The sequence below is a fragment of the Anomaloglossus baeobatrachus genome, chromosome 1 (assembly GCF_048569485.1).
Source record: "Anomaloglossus baeobatrachus isolate aAnoBae1 chromosome 1, aAnoBae1.hap1, whole genome shotgun sequence".
Taxonomy (NCBI): domain Eukaryota; kingdom Metazoa; phylum Chordata; class Amphibia; order Anura; family Aromobatidae; genus Anomaloglossus; species Anomaloglossus baeobatrachus.
The window spans coordinates 28,952,233-28,972,083 of record NC_134353.1 but is presented as its reverse complement, the minus strand read 5'-3'; the positions used below and the strand labels follow the sequence as shown (position 1 = coordinate 28,972,083).

The 19,851-nt window shown below is 42.7% G+C and overlaps 1 protein-coding gene across 1 annotated transcript in view; it reads left to right on the top strand.

Moving 5' to 3' along the window:
* Positions 1–19,446, top strand: part of SFXN5 (sideroflexin 5) — a 261,225-nt gene extending 241,779 nt beyond the window's left edge. Inside the window, exon 14 of the mRNA XM_075346236.1 lies at positions 9,079–19,446. Coding sequence (XP_075202351.1) covers positions 9,079–9,156 — 78 coding nt within the window. The 3' untranslated portion in view covers positions 9,157–19,446. The remainder of the gene's footprint in view (positions 1–9,078) is intronic.
* Positions 19,447–19,851: the final 405 nt, after the last annotated feature.

Here is a 19,851-nt window from a genome sequence, read left to right as displayed (position 1 = left end):
TAATAGTTTTGATGCCTTCAGTGGGAATCTACAATTTTCAGAGTCATGAAAATAAAGAAAACTCTTTGAATGAGAAGGTGTGTCCAAACTTTTAGTCTGTACTGTGTGTGTGTGTATATATATATATATGTATATACATTCCCTAATAGCTCAGTGGGTTATTAGGTTGGTTCTCAAGTGAAAAGTCACTGATTCAAATTGAAGAGCAGCCATGAAGAAGATTACCCAAGAGAAGAAACAGCAACATCCAGCTCATCGATAGCGATCTATCAGCCAAGAAAATTGCCAAACTGCATCATGTGAGGCCATGACAGTGGGAAGAATAAGAAATGAAGGCCGACCATCCATTCAAAAGCCAAGAGGTGACGTCTGGGCAAAATATTGGAGTCACCAAGTCGCTCATCACAAGGTCTATCAGTTCTGGTGAAACCCAGCAGTGGAGGCGGCTCATGTGCTCCATAATAGTGAGATCACAGACATCCATGCAAGCACCGGGCAACGCGCGTTACACAAGTTTAGAATGGTGACCCGAAAAAAGGTGAAGAAGCCGCAACTCTAATATCATCATAAGAAGCGTCAGCTCAAGTTTACAAACAAGCACAAAAAGTGGAAGATTGGAAACTGGAGATTTGAAGAGATGAGACGAAAGTCAGTAGATGGCTCTGATGGAGCTAATGGGTCTGGAAGAGATAAGGAGAAAAGGAGATCGGGAAATTGAAGGAACTGTCCAGTTCAGTGGAGGAAGGCTGATTATGTGGGGGTGTTTCACAGCCAAAGTTGTTGGATACTTGACCAGGATGGATGGTAGAATCAATGCTGAGCTATATGTGAGGATCTTACAAGATGAGTTACTTCATACACTCGAGTACTATGGGTATGAAAAGGACGACATAGTGTTCCAGCAGGACAACAACCCGAAGCATACAGCGAGATTGGGGAAGAAATGGTTCAATAACAATGAAGTAGAGGAGCTGGATTGTCCCCACAGTCCCCAGACCTCAAAAAGCTGTATACAGCCCCAAATAAGCCAACCAGTATACACCAACACTTGGATTGCGGAGAAGAGACCTGACCAGTACACAACAACACTGGGAGCGTGGAGAAGAGAACTGACCACCAGTATACACCAACACTGGGAACGTGGAGAAGAGACCTGACCAGTATACACCAACACTGGGAACGTGGAGAAGGGACCTGACCAGTATACAACAACACTTGGTGTATACTGGTCAGGTCTCTTCTCCACGCTCCCAGTGTTGTTGTGTACTGGTCCGGTCTCTTCTCCACGTTCCCAGTGTTGGTGTATACTGGTCAGGTCTCTTCTCCACGCTCCCAACACTAGGAACGTGGAGAAGAGACCTGACCAGTACACAACAACACTGGGAGCGTGGAGAAGAGACCTGACCAGTATACACCAACACTGGGAACATGGAGGAGAGACCTGACCAGTATACACCAACACTGGGAACGTGAAGAAGACACCTGGGATCAGATTTCAGTCCAGAAATGACTGAATCTGATGGAGAATCAAGAATGTTTTCATTTTTTTCAGGACGTAATGTAATAGTCCGAGGTTTGGTTGCTATGATCACAACTAGTGAAGAGCAATAGGAATTTAAGGAGTTGGGGGTCCAACCCTTGGGACCCTAAGTGATCTTCAGCACAGGGCACTGGATCTCCAAGAATGACACTTCAGTTGCTTCCCATCACAACCGCTGCCATTACCCTATTTTTTTTCTCTATTTAGCTGTTACCGTACAGATTAATTTTCCTTTCCATCTCCGCTGGGGCTCTGATCTTTACTAGACGATCTCTCGTATCTTCCTCCATTTGTATTTTGTCTTCTGCAAAAAATATTTTTTTTTACAATTTTAATTTTCTAACGAAAGAGAGCTAGAATTTTTCTCACTTGTGCTGAACATGGCATATAATCTGTGTTATATACAGTGCTTTGCAAAAGTATTCAGCCCCCTTTGAGGGTTTCCATCCGATCATGTACAGAGCATGCCAACAACTGTGAACATTTGGTTTTCCTTTTAATGTGAAGAAAAAAAACAAGTAGGACAAAATAACTAAACACTTCAGTGTGCATAACTATTCACCCCCCCCCTCCCCTAAAGTCAGTAGTTTGTGGAGCCTCCTTTTGTGGCAATTACAGCTGCAAGTCGCTTTGCATAAGTCACTATGAGCTTTCCACTTCTTTCCACTAGAATTTTTGCCCATTCCTAAAGGCAAAACTGCTCCAGCTCCTTCCAGTTAGATATTTCCTCTGGTGAACAGCGATCTTCAAGTCTGACCACAGATTCTCCATTGGATTAAGGTCTGGGATTAACATTTACACATTTCCCCTTACACCAAACGAGTGTTGCTTTAGCAGTATCTTTGGGTCATTGTCTTATTGGAAGATGAACCTCCCGTCTGAGTATAAAATCATTGGTATACTGAAACAGGATTTGCTTAAGAATATCCCTGTATTTTGCACCATCCATCGTGCCCTGGGACTCGTACCATTTTCCTTGTCCCTGCTGACGAAAAAGCTCGCCCCAATATGATGCAGCCACCACCATGCTTCACTGTGGGGATGATATTCTTGGGGTGATGAGCTGTGTTGGTTTGGCATCAGACATAGCATTTACCGTTGTGACCAAATAGTTCAATTTTGGGCTCATCTGACCACAGCATCTTCCTCCATACATTTGGGGAGTCTCCCACATGTTTGTTGGCAAAATATAATTGAGTCTTCCAACAATTTTTTGCTTTAATCAAAGGCATTTTTCTGGCCACTGTTCTATAAAAGCCAGCTCTATGGAGTGTAGGGCTTATTGTGGTTGTATGGACAGATTCTCCAGTCTCTGCTTGAGAACTTCTGTGTTACCATTGGTCTTTACGCTGTCTCTCTGATTAATTCCCTCTTTCCCCAGGCTGAGAGAATTAGTGAGTCGCCGTCTCTTGGCAGATTTGTTGTGGCATCGTGTTTTTTCCATTTGATTATAATAGATTTGATGGTGCTACGGGGATCATCAGAGATTGGGATAATTTTTTTTAGAACCCAACCCTGACTTGTTCTTCTCACCACTTTGTCTCTGACTTGTTTGGAGATCTCCTTGGTCTTCATGGTGTTGTTTGGATATCTCATTGGTCTTTATGGTCTTGTTTGGAGAACTTTTTGGTCTTCCTAGAGATGTTTAGAGATCTCATTGGTCTTCAGGTGTTGTTTGCAGACCTCCTTGATCTTCATGGTATTGTTTAGAGATATCCTTGATCTACATGGTGTTGTTTGGCGATCTCCTCGGTCTTCATGGTCTTGTTTGGATATCTCCTTGGTCTTCATGATGTTGTTTGGAGACCTCCTTTTTTTCATTATGTTGTTTGGAGATCTCCTTTCTCTTCATGATGTTGTTTGGAGATCTCCTTGATCTTCATGGTCTTGTTTGGAAATCTCCTTGGTTTTCTTGGTGTTGTTTGGAGACCTTTTTTTTTCATGGTGTTGTTTGGAGATCTCCTTGCCTTTTAGGCTGGTTTCACACTACGTCTTTTTAACATCCGCTGAAAACGTTTTTTTAGCGGAAGTACGGATCCTGCTTTTACAGCAAATAACGTATGCAAACGCATATGTTATTTTGCAGGATCCTGCACTGGATGTTTAGGGGCGGGCATTGGAGTCATGTGATCGGGAGTGAGGGGAACTAGACTGGGAGGAGGCTTCTGACAGCTGCAGACGCTGGTAACCAAGGTAAACATCGGCCTTGGATACCCGATATTTATCTTGGTTACGAGTGTCTGCAGCTGCTAGGAGCAGGACTGCCTGCACGCGTAACCAACGTAAACATCGGGTAACTAAGAGAAGTGGTTACGCGATATTTACCTTGGTTACGAGTGTCCGCAGCTCTCAGGTGGGGGAGAGGGAGGGAGGGAGGAAGGGGGAAAGACAGATAGAGAGAGAGAGGGTGAGGGAGGGAGGAGGAGAGAGAGACAGATCACGCGAGACTGGTTCTGGGCATGCTCAGTAGTTTCTGGGCATGCTCAGTACAAAAGCAGGATCCTGTCTATCAGCACGCCAGCGTTCACCTGCGTTTGCGTGCGTTATAGTGCGGATCCGGTGACTTGCAGTATTTTGACGCAGCTCAAAAACGCTACAAGTAGCGTTTTTGAAACATGTTAAAAAACTGCAAGTCACCGGATCCGCACGCAAACGCAGGTGAACGCAGGTGGACGGGAGTCCATTGCAAATGCATTGAAATGAAAACGCATTTGCACTGGATCCGTACTTCCGCTAAAAAAACGTTTTCAACGGATGTTAAAAAGACGTAGTGTGAAACCAGCCTTATAGTGTTGTTTGCAGACCTCCTTGATCTTCATGGTGTTGTTTGGCGATCTCCTTGATCTTCATGGTGTTATTTGGAGGTCTCCTTGATCTTTATAGTGTTGTTTGGAGATCTCCTTGGTTTTTTTGATGTTGTTTGGAGATTTCCTTTGTCTTTATGGTCTTGTTTGGAGACTCCTGGTTCTTCATGGTGGTACCTCTTGATTAATGGTATCGCAGCCTCTGTAGCCTTTTAGAAAAAGTGTGTGTATACACTGACAGACCCCAGGACACTTAGATGGCACATAGGTAGACTTCATCTCATTAGGCATGTGACTTATGAAGGTAATTGCTTGCACCACAAATTTTTAGGGGCTTCATAGCAAAAGAGGTTTTTATTTTATCCCATAAATTTAATTCTTGCCTATATAATTCTCACTTCACTTCCCCAACTTAGAAAATTTAGTCCTGATGCATCACACACAAATCGGATTACAAAAATATTTAAACACAGGTTGTAATGTAACAAAATAGGTGAAAAGCCAAGGGGGTAAGGCTGCTTTCACACATCCGTTTTTTCCTGTGCGGCACAATCCGGCGCTTTGCAGAAAAAACGTAACCGTTTTTTTTTTGCCGCCGGTTGCGTTTTTTTTGCATAGACATTCATTAGTGCAGGATGTGTGCCGCATTGGCTTGCGTTCGGTTCGGTTTTTGCCCCATGCGGCAGATTTAGCCGATGCGGCGGCCGGATGGAACGTTGCCTGGCACGTTTTTTTGTCCGGCAAAAAAAACCGCTTCGCAAACACCGCATCCGGCCGCCGCATGCATTTTTTTCCACTGCGCATGCTTAGTAGCGTGCCGCAAGCGGCAAAAAACGGACGGGCCTCATGTCAAAAACTTATGCAAAGGATGCGGTATTGTCGCCGCATCCGTTGCATAGGTTTTAGAGCCGGATTGGCCACCTCTGCTAAAACCGGAGGTGTGAAAGCAGCCTAAATACTTTCACAATGCACTGTACTCCAGTGCGGCATTCACAATTTTGCAGGCTTCAGAGTCTACTGTGTGTATAGGATTAGTAATGTAATGTTCTGCACCAGCAGAATAGTGAGGGCAGCTCTGGAGTATAATACAGGATGTAACTCAGGATCCGTACATGACAAGTAATGTACTGTATGTACACAGTGACTGCACCAGCAGAATAGTGAGTGCAGCTCTGGAGTATAATACAGGATGTAACTCGGGATCCGTACATGACAAGTAATGTACTGTATGTACACAGTGACTGCACCAGCAGAATAGTGAGTGCAGCTCTTGAGAATAGTACAGGATAAGTAATGTAATGATCTCTTAGTGCTCTACCTTTTTATGCTGATTAAATTTATACTTCAGGTGTAAATTTCCTTATATAAAGGTGATCCTCAGGTTTATCGCCAGTATTTGCTGAGCATATTGGGTTTGTTGTTTGCGCTGCACCAGTGAAGTATGTTGCGTTGTCCCTGCTCCTCGCGGCTGATCTACCTTGCATGCAGTGATATATACGAGGCGCTGACGTCGGAGCCATATGTTTGCTTGCACGGTTCACCAGCAGATCTGATAACGTCCTCCACTCACTCCTGCATTATGGTGATGTATCTTAATTATAATTAGCTGCAACACATTATAGCCGCCTCTATCACAACATTTCAAAATAGTAATTTATGAAGTACGGTAAATAATGAAAGTCTTGAGGGTCTCTCTACAAGTATAGCAGCCTTCAGGCTTCCGCTCCGAGATGTCTGTTCTTTTTTATAAGAATTATTTGAATAACCATTAATTATTTTCATAAGTGAATAATCCAGAGAAATTTGGTTCGATCTCTCGAAATGTATATCCCACCACTTTTACTGTGCATCTTCCAGATCTTTTCTTCGTAAAGTCCCATTTTCTTGATGAGTCTACATTAATCTAAAGCATCGGTAGTCTTGGTGAGTCCACCTAATCTAAAGCATCGGTAGTCTTGGTGAGTCCACCTAATCTAAAGCATCGGTAGTCTTGGTGAGTCCACCTAATCTAAAGCATCGGTAGTCTTGGTGAGTCCACCTAATCTAAAGCATCGGTAGTCTTCGTGAGTCCACCTAATCTGAAGCATCGGTAGTCTTGGTGAGTCCACCTAATCTAAAGCATCGGTAGTCTTGGTGAGCCCACCTAATCTAAAGCATCGGTAGTCTTGGTGAGCCCACCTAATCTAAAGCATCGGTAGTCTTAGTGAGTCCACCTAATCTAAAGCATCGGTAGTCTTCGTGAGTCCACCTAATCTAAAGCATCGGTAGTCTTCGTGAGTCCACCTAATCTAAAGCATCGGTAGTCTTGGTGAGCCCACCTAATCTAAAGCATCGGTAGTCTTAGTGAGTCCACCTAATCTAAAGCATCGGTAGTCTTGGTGAGTTCACCTAATCTAAAGCATCGGTAGTCTTGGTGAGTCCACCTAATCTAAAGCATCAGTAGTCTTGGTGAGTCCACCTAATCTAAAGCATCGGTAGTCTTGGTGAGTCCACCTAATTTAAAGCATCGGTAGTCTTGGTGAGTCCACCTAATGTAAAGCATCGGTAGTCTTGGTGAGCCCACCTAATCTAAAGCATCGGTAGTCTTGGTGAGTCCACCTAATCTAAAGCATCAGTAGTCTTGAGTTCTTGCATATTGGACCTTATCCAGAGCTCAGGGGTTGGAAATACCATTGCAAATTTCTCCAAAACATCCCATGTCATTATTGAGGAGTCATCCCCCATAGATATGATCTCCTTTCCATTCTGCAACTCCTTAAATCTCTTTGACTATTCTTTAAGCTTAAGAAGTCTTTGTCTCCATCATCTAGACCGATGCATTTAAGGTCCTTGATGGATTATCCTCTCTTACCCACGGGAATGGGTTGTAGGCTACAGACTGGAGCGTCGAAAATTCAAATTCTCAATATTCAACCTCTTTTCTGTACCGACCAGACATTTTGAGACAACCTGCTTTGCTCTCACATTTTGGCCATACAATGTCGTTGATGGACAACCTGTTGGGGGATGTCCTCTCTAAAGAGTAAGTCCAAACCTTTATTACCGAGGGCGTTAGAGAATATGGAAGAACTTTTTCTGGTGATGATTGGTCATATGTCTTAAAATTCATGTTATATTTAAGGAACATATACAAAAATTATATACTCATGGGTAGATCCCAGTGGCTGGAGATGTAGAGTATATCTAGTGTCTTATTCATTGATTCAACCTTCTTGGGAAATCCTGTGTAAGTTCCATAATAAGCGGTTCTGCTTCTGTGACAATTACTCTGGAGCTGAGTTGTTATCCTACTCCCACAGATCAAATTTCACCAATCTTAAAGAAAGTTTTCCGAGACTCTTTCTGTGAGGCGATAGGTTCCCCGACCCTGGAAGTCCTCGGTCGGTCCCACAGTTGGGGATTCTCTTCGTTTTCACAGCACCCTGCACATACAACAACTTGGTACATACAGACGAGTCATATTTTTTATCTTTGTTGATCTGGAATATTTTGTATTTTTGTTTTTTAATTCACATGTACCTGGTACGATTGGATGGATTCTTGGGAAATTTTGATGCATGGGTTTCTACCAATTGGACTCCAAATGTTTTTTTTGTGAGCCATTTGATGGGGGTTCTCCCCTTTTTTATTTTTTTTTCTATTTAGCAAAGATGAACTTTCCATAAAACCCTATAACTTTCCTCCCGCCCCACCTCTTTCCACTTCTTTAGTCTTCATCTTTTTATTGGATCTCACATATAAGTGACGCACGCATCCAGTAGAGTCCTATTATTAGTTGGCCCTCTGCTTCCCTGACCACCCTAGATAGGTTCCTCACCTATACGCCAAGCAGTATACCTGGCCCTGGCTGACCCTGAACTGGGCCCCAGGTAGGGAATACATGGGATAAGCACTTAACCCCACTAAGCTCTAGAGAAGATACAGGGAGCACAAACAAGGGGAAATTAATGAATTACTTATATCCAAGAAGACTCAGGGAGAGGAACAGCAACAAACAACAATGTCTCTTCTGATGAATACAAGCAGACTGCTTGCATCCAAAACCTTTATAGGAATTTAACTCTATCACCAGCAAACACCAAGGGGAAATGTAGATATTTAAGGACACAATGGGAAGTGATGATTAGCAGGAGAAAAGTGAGGAAATCCACAGGGTTTAAAAGGAAAAGGATTATCCCCAATCAGAGAATATACATAGGATACCATTAACACCACAGCAGGAAGAAGAGCAGGTCAGGGAACAGTTTGTACAGCGAAACGCCGGGACCTTCTACTGCCGGACACCACAGCACTGTCTGTCAACCATGACACATTCGTGACAGTAGGTGTCTGGTTTTAAGTTAAAATGGGTTGTCCAGGTTTCCCAAAAACTGTGCCACACCCTTCCATAGGTTTGTTATTTAGCTACATTACTAGATAGAATCCATGGACAGGTGTGGGGCTGTTTTTAGAAGAACTTGACCATATATTTCTCATCATGGACAAGCCCTTTAATACCAACTAAAGTCCACAAAAGTCTGGACGCTTACATCACATTGATATCGTAATTAGGCTGAACCCCTATAGCTAAACCACGCTGGTCAGACAAAGTCCAGGCCTCCAGATCAGACGAGTAACGATGATGATGTAAAATGTGACTTTTGCTTTATTGTTTGTACATCTTCCATATTTGAAAATATTTTTTTTCCCAGGTCCATGACATTGACTGATATTTCACTGTTTGCTCTTTGACAGATTGAGACCTCACGACTGGAGCCAGAAATTGCGATGAACACCACCTCTCGGACGGTGGTCTACAACAAAGGATTGTAAGCCAAATTCGGTCACCTCGTCACCGAACAACGAAGCATAAAGTCTCCCTGCCCCCCGCTTCCCTGTCACTTACCACAAAGCAAGGAACAGACGAACACCTGAACTCTCCCTCGTCCCCGACAGCTGGGGAAAATTAACACATTTCCAGAACTATCAACTCTCCGAGGTAGAGGAGTAACTCGATTCATGTCTTACCAAGGGGGGGGACAAGAAATAGCACAATAATGTGGTACCAACACTTTTATAAAAACCATTAGGTTATTTAAAAAAAAAAAAAAAAAAAAAGCAAAAAAAATTCTCATACAATCACAATCGCTGCATGAAAAGTGAATGATCCATTCAATTAGCCTGCAAAACATGATCTAGAGCAACATCATTAACTCGAAGACTGATGGCACTAGGGTCACGTGGCACAGTTTCACCTCTAGGAGCTTCACGATGTCACTTGACCCAGTTCGGTAGTTAACACTAAACCTGACATCACATGGTTAATTAAAAAAAGAAAAACTTTTTACTATCACGACTCCAGTATCCGGCACCAGCGTCATGTGCACCATAGAGTGTGACTTCGTTAAGGCGCGGCTTGGCGTCACGTGACTTGTCGGATATGCCTTAGCTTCGGTCATTGAGTCTCATTGGCTCCTACTAACGGAATTTAATTAATTCTGATACAAATGAGATATTATGAAATTATATAATCGTCATTGACTTAATTGAAATGTCTAGGAATATCACTTACCGTGCTTAATTACTCACTTAAAGTTGTGTTAAAGATCAGTATTTTGAGTAGATAAATTATGGCTTCTATTGATGCCACCAAGTCTAATGTCAGCTACTAACGATGATCCGAAAAGGAAGAATTAACATAAACTCCATAATTTTGGCTGAGTGGATCAACTGTGTAATGTGTATTGTGGAGTCCCAGCTTTACCCTAACGGGTCGGGCATGTTGGATATTGGTATGCTCCAATTTTCGTTGTCATGAGAGATGACCACCTGCCAAAGGCATCTGGCAGCAGCTCAAGTTGGCCATAAACATTAGGTGTATGTCCGTCATACCCACCAATTTCTCGTGGAACTGGGTCAACCATCTAATTTGTTTAGGACCCTCACAACTCTCAGCCAATACCAGATGCGAGTGACGATATACAATGGGACGTTGATCGATGTAAGGGGAGATATGGATTTTGAAATTGGCCATTATGAGTTAAAATATGGGAAGGGAGATATGGATCTGGGAGTTGGCTGGTGTGAGGGGATATATGGATCGGGAAGTTGCCTGATATGAGGGGTGATATGGATTGAGAAGTTGGTCAATGTGAGTGGAGATATGGAGGGGAGATATGTATTGGGAAGTTGGCCAATGTGAGGGGAGCTATGGATTGGGAAGTTGACCGAAGTGAGGGGAGATATAGGACAGGAGGTATTGTTCGGGAAGTTGGCTAATGTGAGGGGAGATATGGAGGGGAGATATGGATCGTAAAGTTGGTCTACGTGAGAGGAGATATTGGTTGGGGAGTTGGTCGATGTGAGGGGATATATGGATCTGGAAATTGGCCGATGTGATGGGAGATATAGGAAGGGAAGTATGGATCGGAAAGTTGGCCAATGTGTGTGGAGATATGGGTCGAAAAGTTGGATTTTAACTTCTAATTTTTTTTGCTGTCAGAAATATAAGACACCACCAGTGTTGTCGGGCAGAAGCTTACTCCTCTCTCCCTATTCATGGGGTTAGTGGAGATAGCTGTTGAACAAAAACATTCAGTCTGGAGATTTCTAATGTTTGGCCAGCCTTATACCCCTGAATTGAGTGGACACACATTTGAGAGAGCTGGGAGGAATATGGAGTGGCTGAATGATTGTTTACCCTGACAGTGCCTATACACATTGGAGTTAAGTTTTCCAACCTGCTGATTGGGATCAGTTGACTCCCTCATGAGTATGGGGTGTTCTGACTTCTCCCCATTGGCAAATATTGGGTGGAGATGGTATCAGGCATGTTGGATTTCAGCATGCACGTCCTGAGGTTTCAGCATCTGCTTCTCCATGTTAAAATATACCCACTTGGCTAAGCTGAGCTCGTCTAATTATAAGGGAGTATGGAGAAAAAAAAATTGTGAATGGGCATCTTAGTATTACCATAGCAAATGCAGCTTTTTATAACAATCACTAATTTTATGTGTATGAACACCACGGACAACTAATTGTTAGCCGATACTAGCTGGATCTGCCAGTGGCCTGTACTCCAGTTATTAAACCCTTGCACTTTTACTATCTACGATAATAGGAATGGGTGGCTGTAGGAGCTCATCATCATGAGAAGCTCCTGGCCATCCTGAGGAGCTCACCAGGGCGTCTTCTCTCCACATGAAGGCCATCTTGAGATCTTTCAACTTTGGTCTGAATCCTTCTTGTATGAATAGTATATACTGACACTGCCTAAATATTTGTAATGGAGCAAACACCTGCACAAAATAATGTATGTAGCGGACATGTAAAATCTTTATTATTGTATGTAGGAAAAAAATGCTTCCTCTCACATGTGAATGATCACTTACTGTACGGCTCCAACATGGATTCTACCGGTAATATATCATGTAGGTTAAACCATTGGCAGGAGGGCACGTAGTAGAGATGTAGGAAACTCAGTCATCACGGTCAAGTGATGGACCTCCTCTACTGTAGATGTTAGATCATGGCCTCCAGTGCTAGCTTTCATTAAACAAGGCTGGAAAATGGATAGGAAGCTCCAGTTCTTGAATTTTTTTTCTTTCATTTACTTTTGTTGCCTGGTACACTTATCTGTATTAATATACCTCATTAGACGATATCTCCTAAGTTGGAGGTCATCATATTTATCCAGGTTTGATTATTATTGTGCATCTCCAGAATGGGTCTTACATATCTCGATTAATTTCATCTTACATTACTTGGTCTTACCTAACTGGACTACTGAAAATCTTACTCATCTTACTTGGGCAAGTGTTATTACATTTAACTGGAAAGATCTTCTCTGATCTAGCTGGTCAATGTTTCTTCATTTAACAACGATTAAGATCTCCTCATATCTGGATGGTGAATGTTTCTTTACATTACCGTAGACAAGAACTCTTGACGTAGTTGGGCAATGTTTTTTATCTCAAACAGGGTCGGATGTCTTTACATCTAGTTAGTCATTATTTCTTCATATTTCCATAGATGACATCTATCCACATATAGTTGATCAATGTTTATATTATTTTGGCGAAGATCTCCTTACTTCTAGGTGGTCAGTGTTTCCTTGATATTACAGTGACCAGGATCTTTTCCCAATCTAGAAGGACAGTGTTTCTTCATATTATGCAGAAGATCTTTTTACATCTAGATGATCAATGTTTCTTTATATTACTACGGATGATTTCTCTTCAGATCTGGTTGGTCAATGATTCTCCAGATTACATTTGCCATCGTCTTTTCCACCCTGAATGAATCGATTTTCCTAGATCTTTTCTTATATGACATGAATTGGGATCCTTTCCCATCTAGATGGTCAGTGTGTCGTCATACCACTCTGGGCAACATATCTTCACAACTAGTTTGTCAAGTTATCTTGGCTGAGGTCTCTTCACTTCTACATGGTCAATGTTTCTTCATACTTTTATGTACAATATCGCTTCATTTCTAGATGGTCAGTGTGTCATTATACCACTCTGGATGACATATCTTCACAACTGGTTGGTCTTGTTTTCTTGGCTTGAGGTCTCTTCACTTCTAGATGGTCAATGTTTCTTCATACTTTTACGTACGATATCTCTTCACTTCTAGATGGTCAATGTTTCTGTTACACTGGACAATATTAATTAACATTTGAATGGTCAGTGTTTCTTCGTATAAGAAGAAATCTAGTTAGTAAATGTTCCTCCATATCCCATTGGATGAGATCCCTTCCAGTCTTTACGCTTTTTAGGTTGACAACAATCGCACGTAGTCTTCATAACCCAACTTTTGTTGGTTTTCTTGGATGTTTAGATAAAACCATTTACATTTTTAATAAGATGACCACATCAGCCATTCCTTCTGTTGTGTAGTTTGTCTACACTCTCCACATTTCATGTTCTGTCGCTGGTCGTCTACCAGTTGTAAGATGGGTAGAGAGGGTCTTTTGTCAAACGTTGAGTACTATACTGCCCATGATGCTCTGACAGAATGATTGAATCTGGGTGACATTTTCTTCTGTGTTGATTTTTTTCAAGTTACAAATGATGCGAAGACGAGAGGAAACTTGATTCTAACAATCTTACGATTACAAAGTCATTGTGATAATTGGGAAACAAAGCTTAATGCATAAACTGACAGTGAATTTAATTCTTGTAGAGCAACAAATTACATTGCTAATTTACCAAGATCTGATTAAAAAACATTTTTGGGAAATTCCATATACATGTGAACATTAGCGCCTGGGAAATTGGCCTACTGAGAAATATTTTCTATAGGTGAAAGGCAACAAAATCTTGGTATATCATCCCAAAGATCCATCTGAATTTGCAGCTTACAGTGTAACAACAAGATAAACTTGATTTATTAAAGAGCTACCGCCTTATTACTACACTTGAAACATATTCTCATTGTCAGGTTATGGCCATCGTATGACCATGGACATTGTCAAGTCATGTCATTGTGTGGTTATGGCCATCCTTAGGCCATTGTCATGGTGGAATATTATCTTTATATGGCCTTGGTCATAGTGGAATCATTTCATTGTTCAAACATGGCCATAGTCAAGTCACAGCATTGTATGGTTATGGCCATCATGGGGTCATAGTCGAATCATGTCATCCTGTGGTCGTCATTATGAGATCATGGTCATAGTCAAGTCATGTTATCTTATAGTCATAGTTGAGTCATATCAACTTGTGATCATAGACTTTGTGAGATCATAGTAGAGTCATGCCATGATGTGGTCATGGTCATCCTGATATCATAGTATAGTCATGTTGTGTCATGGTCATCCTGATGTCATAGTAGAGTCATGTCATGGTGTCGTCATGGTCACCTTGACGTCTTTGTGCAACCATGTCATGGTGTGTTCATGGTCATCCTGAGGTCTTAGTAGAGTTATGTCATTATGTGGTCATCTTCATCCTGAAGTCATAGTAGAGTCATGTCATGGTGTGGTCATGGTCACCCTGAGGTCTTAGTAGAGTTATGTCATCATGTGGACATCTTCATCCTGAGTTCATAGCAGAGTCATGTCATGGTGTGGTCATGGTCACCCTGAGGTCTTTGTAGAGTCATGTCATGGTCATCCTGAGGTCTTTGTAGAGTCATGTCATGGTGTGGTCGTGGTCATCCTGAGATCTTAGTAGTGTCATGTCATGGTGTTGTCATGGTCATTTTGATGTCAAAGAAGAGTTATGCCATGATGGGGTTGTGGTCATCATGAAGTCTAGTTTTAAAGGACTGTTTAGATAAAAAGTGTAAAAGAATCCATACATGTTAACTTTAATATCAGCGGTAGATCAGGGTCATAAAATAGGGAGAGCTCAATGAAGTTGGGTTATCTCGTAGGGAATCTAACAGGAGTTAGAGATCGAGATGTTATCATATAGGAAAAGTAATTGGTTCCCGAAAGATATGGAGGATGAGCAATGACAGCTTTGTGCACATTCCATTAATTGCTAATTAATTATTCTGCCCTGTGTAATGACGCAGGAGAGTCTGAAAACACAAGTACTCCAACCCACCCTGCAACCACTGATTGTAGGACAGGGAATTGAGTGTGGCTGATAATGACATTACACCCGCGCTATATAATTAGAGAACAGGCCCTTGAACCACACGTAATTGATTCTTAGTGCATTAATTAATGGAAAACATGCAGGAGAGGGCAAGTGATATGTGATTATGATAATACAAGGTCATGTTACATCATTCATCAGGGCAGCCTCACCTACCAGGAGCTTAGAGGGATCTGTACTACTTTGGTGGTTTTATTCTAGTGCCCTCCCAATGGATAATTCCACGGGAAACTGGAGAAATCCCATTTGTATGAAGTATCAGGATCCTCCTCTCTCATCCCCTGGGAAGATGCACCATCTTTCCATTGCGATATTAGTTGACTTAAGCCTTACAGTAAAACCCAATGGCTCCAATACTGCCAGTAGGGAAATTACACCAATTTTTGGTCCAGGTGTCACTCGCTCAGACGTAGGCGCGTTTTGACTTCGCCTACGTTCAGTCTGTGTTTTGCATGTGATCCATTACAGATATGCTCAGTTCTTTCTAATCTCCACATTAGAGCTGAGCTCTCCTCTATGGTTGTATTACCCATTTGGCCACAGAGGGACTTAATAGCACGGCACTGTAGAACATCTTGTCCCGTCTCCGCTGGTGTCTTTTACACTACAATCGATTGCGTGTATTAATATTTTTCTAGAACTGTTGCCAAACTAACATGTCAGGGATTAAAATGCTGAAAATATAAGAGGATTAAGGTCCACTGTTTATATAACTATAACGAGGGTAAAACTACACACCGTCTTATCGTAAAGGTATAAGACTGAGCCTAATGGTGCCGCAAAGTCACTGGTGGAGGGAATAAAATATTTTCTCTCAATGTTGCACCCAGTGGTGGGAATACTATGTACATCTAGAACATCATTCTGCTACCCAGCGACAGCCATGCCATAAGGAGATTCCTGAATTTAACCTGTTCTGTTGGGTTGACATTAACCTGTCAATCTATTGTTCATCCCTTTAAGTCCCCCATAGACAATAGACTAAACAGACAAATTGCCAATATTGGACAGTTTGGGTGACAATGAAACTTTGGGGCCTTTTTGACTGATCCCTGACAGATGAACTTGGGAGTGATGGATCCAGCAAACCCTTTTTTTTCTCCAAGGGTTAAACCCATGCTATAGAGGTCTGCAGAACACAGAATACGCAGCAGAACACATTGGAGCCTGTAGGGCACTGAGGAGCTAGCAGGACTCTGTGGAACCAGTAGGGCACTAAGGATCCTGCAGGACACTGAGGAGCCAGCAAGGTTCTAAAGAGTCAACAGGACAGTTAGGAGCCAGCAGGGTTCTAAGGGGTCAGCAGGGCCCTTGAGGTGCCTGCAGAACACTAGGAACCTGCAGGACACTGAGAAGCCAGCAGTACAAAAGAAGCCTTCAGGACACTGAAGATCCAGCAGGGCACTGAGGAGCCAGCAGGGTACTGAGGAGTCTGCAGGACCTTGAGGAGCCTACAGGACACTGAGGAGCCCACAGGACACTCAGAAGCCAACAGGGCACTAAGGAACCAGTAGAGCACTGAGGATTCGACTGGACTCTGATGATTCAGCAGGACTCTGCTCAGTGCCCTGCTGAATCCTCAGTGTCCTTCAGGCAGCTTGACGTCCTGCTGAATGCTCAGTGCCCTGCTGAATCATCATTCAGCAGGACGTAAAGCTGCCTGAAGGACACTGAGGATTCAGCAGGGCACTGAGAAGCCTGCAGGACACTGAGGAGCCTTCAGGACACTGAGAAGCCAGCAGGATACAGAAAAGCCTACCAGACACTGAAAAGCCTGCAGAACACTGAAAAGCCTTCAGGAAGACTCTGCGAAGCCTTCAGGAAGACACTGCGAATCCTTCAGGAAGACACTGAGAAGCCTTCAGGAAGACACTGAGGAGCCTTCAGGAAGACACTGCGAAGCCTGCAGGACACAGAGGAACCTGCAGGACACTGAGAAGCCTGCAGGACACTGAGAAGCCTGCAGGACACTGAGAAGCCTGCAGGACACAGAGGAACCTGCAGGACACTGAGAAGCCTGCAGGACACTGAGAAGCCTGCAGGACACTGAGAAGCCTGCAGGACACAGAGGAACCTGCAGGACACTGAGAAGCCTGCAGGACACAGAGGAACTTGCAGGACACTGAGAAGCCTGCAGGACACTGAGAAGCCTGCAGGACACTGAGAAGCCTGCAGGACACAGAGGAACCTGCAGGACACTGAGAAGCCTGCAGGACACTGAGAAGCCTGCAGGACACAGAGGAACCTGCAGGACACTGAGAAGCCTGCAGGACACAGAGGAACCTGCAGGACACTGAGAAGCCTGCAGGACAAAGAGGAACTTGCAGGATGCAGAGGAGTCTGGCAGTGGCTCTCTGGTTAGTTTCCCATCTATGGGGAACTTAGGAGAGATACTGGAGCTATTGACTGAGCCAGTGTTTATCAGTTCTAGATTAACCCTTTGTTCTGTCACACTAGTTAACATGCCCATACAGATTAGAGTTTTGATAAGAATGGAAGATTTCAACCATAGTGAATATTCATCAGGTGAAATCAGAGAAGACTGATTATTTAACCTACCAATGACACATTAACCACACAGTTTATGCGATAGCCGGACACAAGATCTTGGGAAAGGTTCCATAAAGTAAAATATTTTGTCCATAAATGATCATTCCTTGAAAAAATGTTCCAAGAAAGATTGCTTGTCATTAAAAATCTCAAACCAGGTTGAATATCAATAAGGACAAAAATATTCACGGCTGAGTCAACTTTGTGAGCTGTCACCGGACGTTGGCTTAGCCATCTCTATTGTGTATGGCCACCTTTCATGTTATGCCTGTGTGACTACACAAGCTGTTCAGGTGGGCTTCCATCTAAGATTCTCTCCATTCTGTGAGAAAATGTGTCAAGGATTTTCCTGTTTCCTTCTTGATACCTATGGTGGCTTTTCGTAGATGCACCCAGTGTGATTGTTCTGGCTCATTGGGCTTGACGTCCATCATCTTCTTTTTACTTATCATACTTTAGTTCGTCAATTTGTGCCAAAACAAATGGCAAAGGCTGATAATGGCTCTGGCCCAAATTACCACTCTGCTTATCAATGCTCATTCTCAAGGAAAGGTTTTGAACACAGCACTCATGGTGTTTCTACTAAATCGGTCAAAAAACGTTTCTAACAAAACATTGGTGTAAAGTACACCAGAAATCCAGTGTATTGATCTTAGTAAGCATTGGCCATCATGTCCTATATACTCGCTCTCTATGGACCATCCCTCGTCCTATGTTTTCGCTCTCTATGGACCATCCCTCATACTATGTTCTCACTCTCTATGGCCATCCCTCGTCCTATGTTCTCGCTCTCTATGGACCATCCCTCGTTTTATGTTCTCACTCTCTATGGAGCATCCCTCGTTCTATGTTCTTGCTCTCTATGTCCATCCTTGTCCTATGTTCTTGCTCTCTATGGACCATCCCTCATCCTATGTTCTCGCTCTCTATGGCCATCCCTCGTCCTATGTTCTTGGTCTCTGTGGACCATCCCTCGTCTTATGTTCTCCCTCTTTATGGCCATGCCTCATCCTATGTTCTCTCTCACTATGGCCATCCCTAGTCCTATGTTCTCACTCTCTATGGACCATCCATCGTCCTATGTTCTCACTCTCTATGGAGCATCCCTCATCCTATGTTCTCGCTCTCTATGGCCATCCCTCGTCCTATGTTCTTGCTCTCTATGGACCATCCCTCGTCTTATGTTCTCGCTCTCAATGGCCATGCCTCATCCTATGTTCTCTCTCACTATTGCCATCACTAGTCCTATGTTCTAACTCTCTATGGACCATTCATTGTCCTATGTTCTCACTCTCTATGGACCATTCCTTGTCCTATGTTATCGCTCTCTATGGCCATCTATTGTGAGCACAGTGCCATATAGATGATCATTCTGGACTTGTCCTTAACCTATAGATAGGGTTTTACAGTATTAAACACAGCGAGGGCGACCAGTCTGTTGACTGTATGAATATTTATCATCATAGAATAAGTTGTGATGTCATCAGCCCAGTGATGTCACTGGTTTAGAGGAGATTGTGGTCCTTAGCTGGTTATTTTATGTGTATGACTGTGGCTGCCATCAGAGTGTTTAATCATGTTAATACCAAAATGTAGACTACTCATTGTACCAAAAATCTAGACTTAGACTTAGGCTTGGACTAGAGTGACTTATATAAGAAATAATAAGAGATTTGTATCATAAAGTTATATAACAGAGCATATAAATATCTGGGATCTGTGCCATTATAAAGAAATGACTGTGAAGGAGCCAAGACAATGTCACGTCATCTCAGAAGGGTAAGTCTGACGTCTATGACAGCGGGCCGCTGGCATCTGCACGCACCTTATACTCTACTTGTGTGGCAGGCAAAATGTTATGTCTTCCAATTGACAAGCACATATACCTCTCAGATGTAAAGCAACTTTTTATCTTTCACAAATGTAACACTGAAATATATAGAATAAAAATAACATGCATTAACTTGACGCGACTCATTTGCATTTCTTGGCTTTGTTTCCGACAAGTCAGTGTAGCGTAGAGAGGCAGTCTCCTGTACAGCAGATAAAACTGTTATGGATGTCTTCAGTAACGACAGCTGCACACGCTCATATAATGGTCTCCAAGATGAAGGACAAAGGGCTGCAGGTAAACTGGAGTCACACAAAGATTGATGGACTATTATATTGTATATGTAGATAGTATTGATGTCACTTGTGTCACATGACTTTTTTTTTTTTTTCGGCATGGGTAATTGCTCATCAGAAACTTATCATTATTTTGAAATGAATTATTCCTATATATCTGCCAACTGCTAAATGAAAGAAGACCTTTTTTAAACAAAAAGCTCCACCCCTGAGCAATTTTGCCCCTCCCCATGCCCCACCC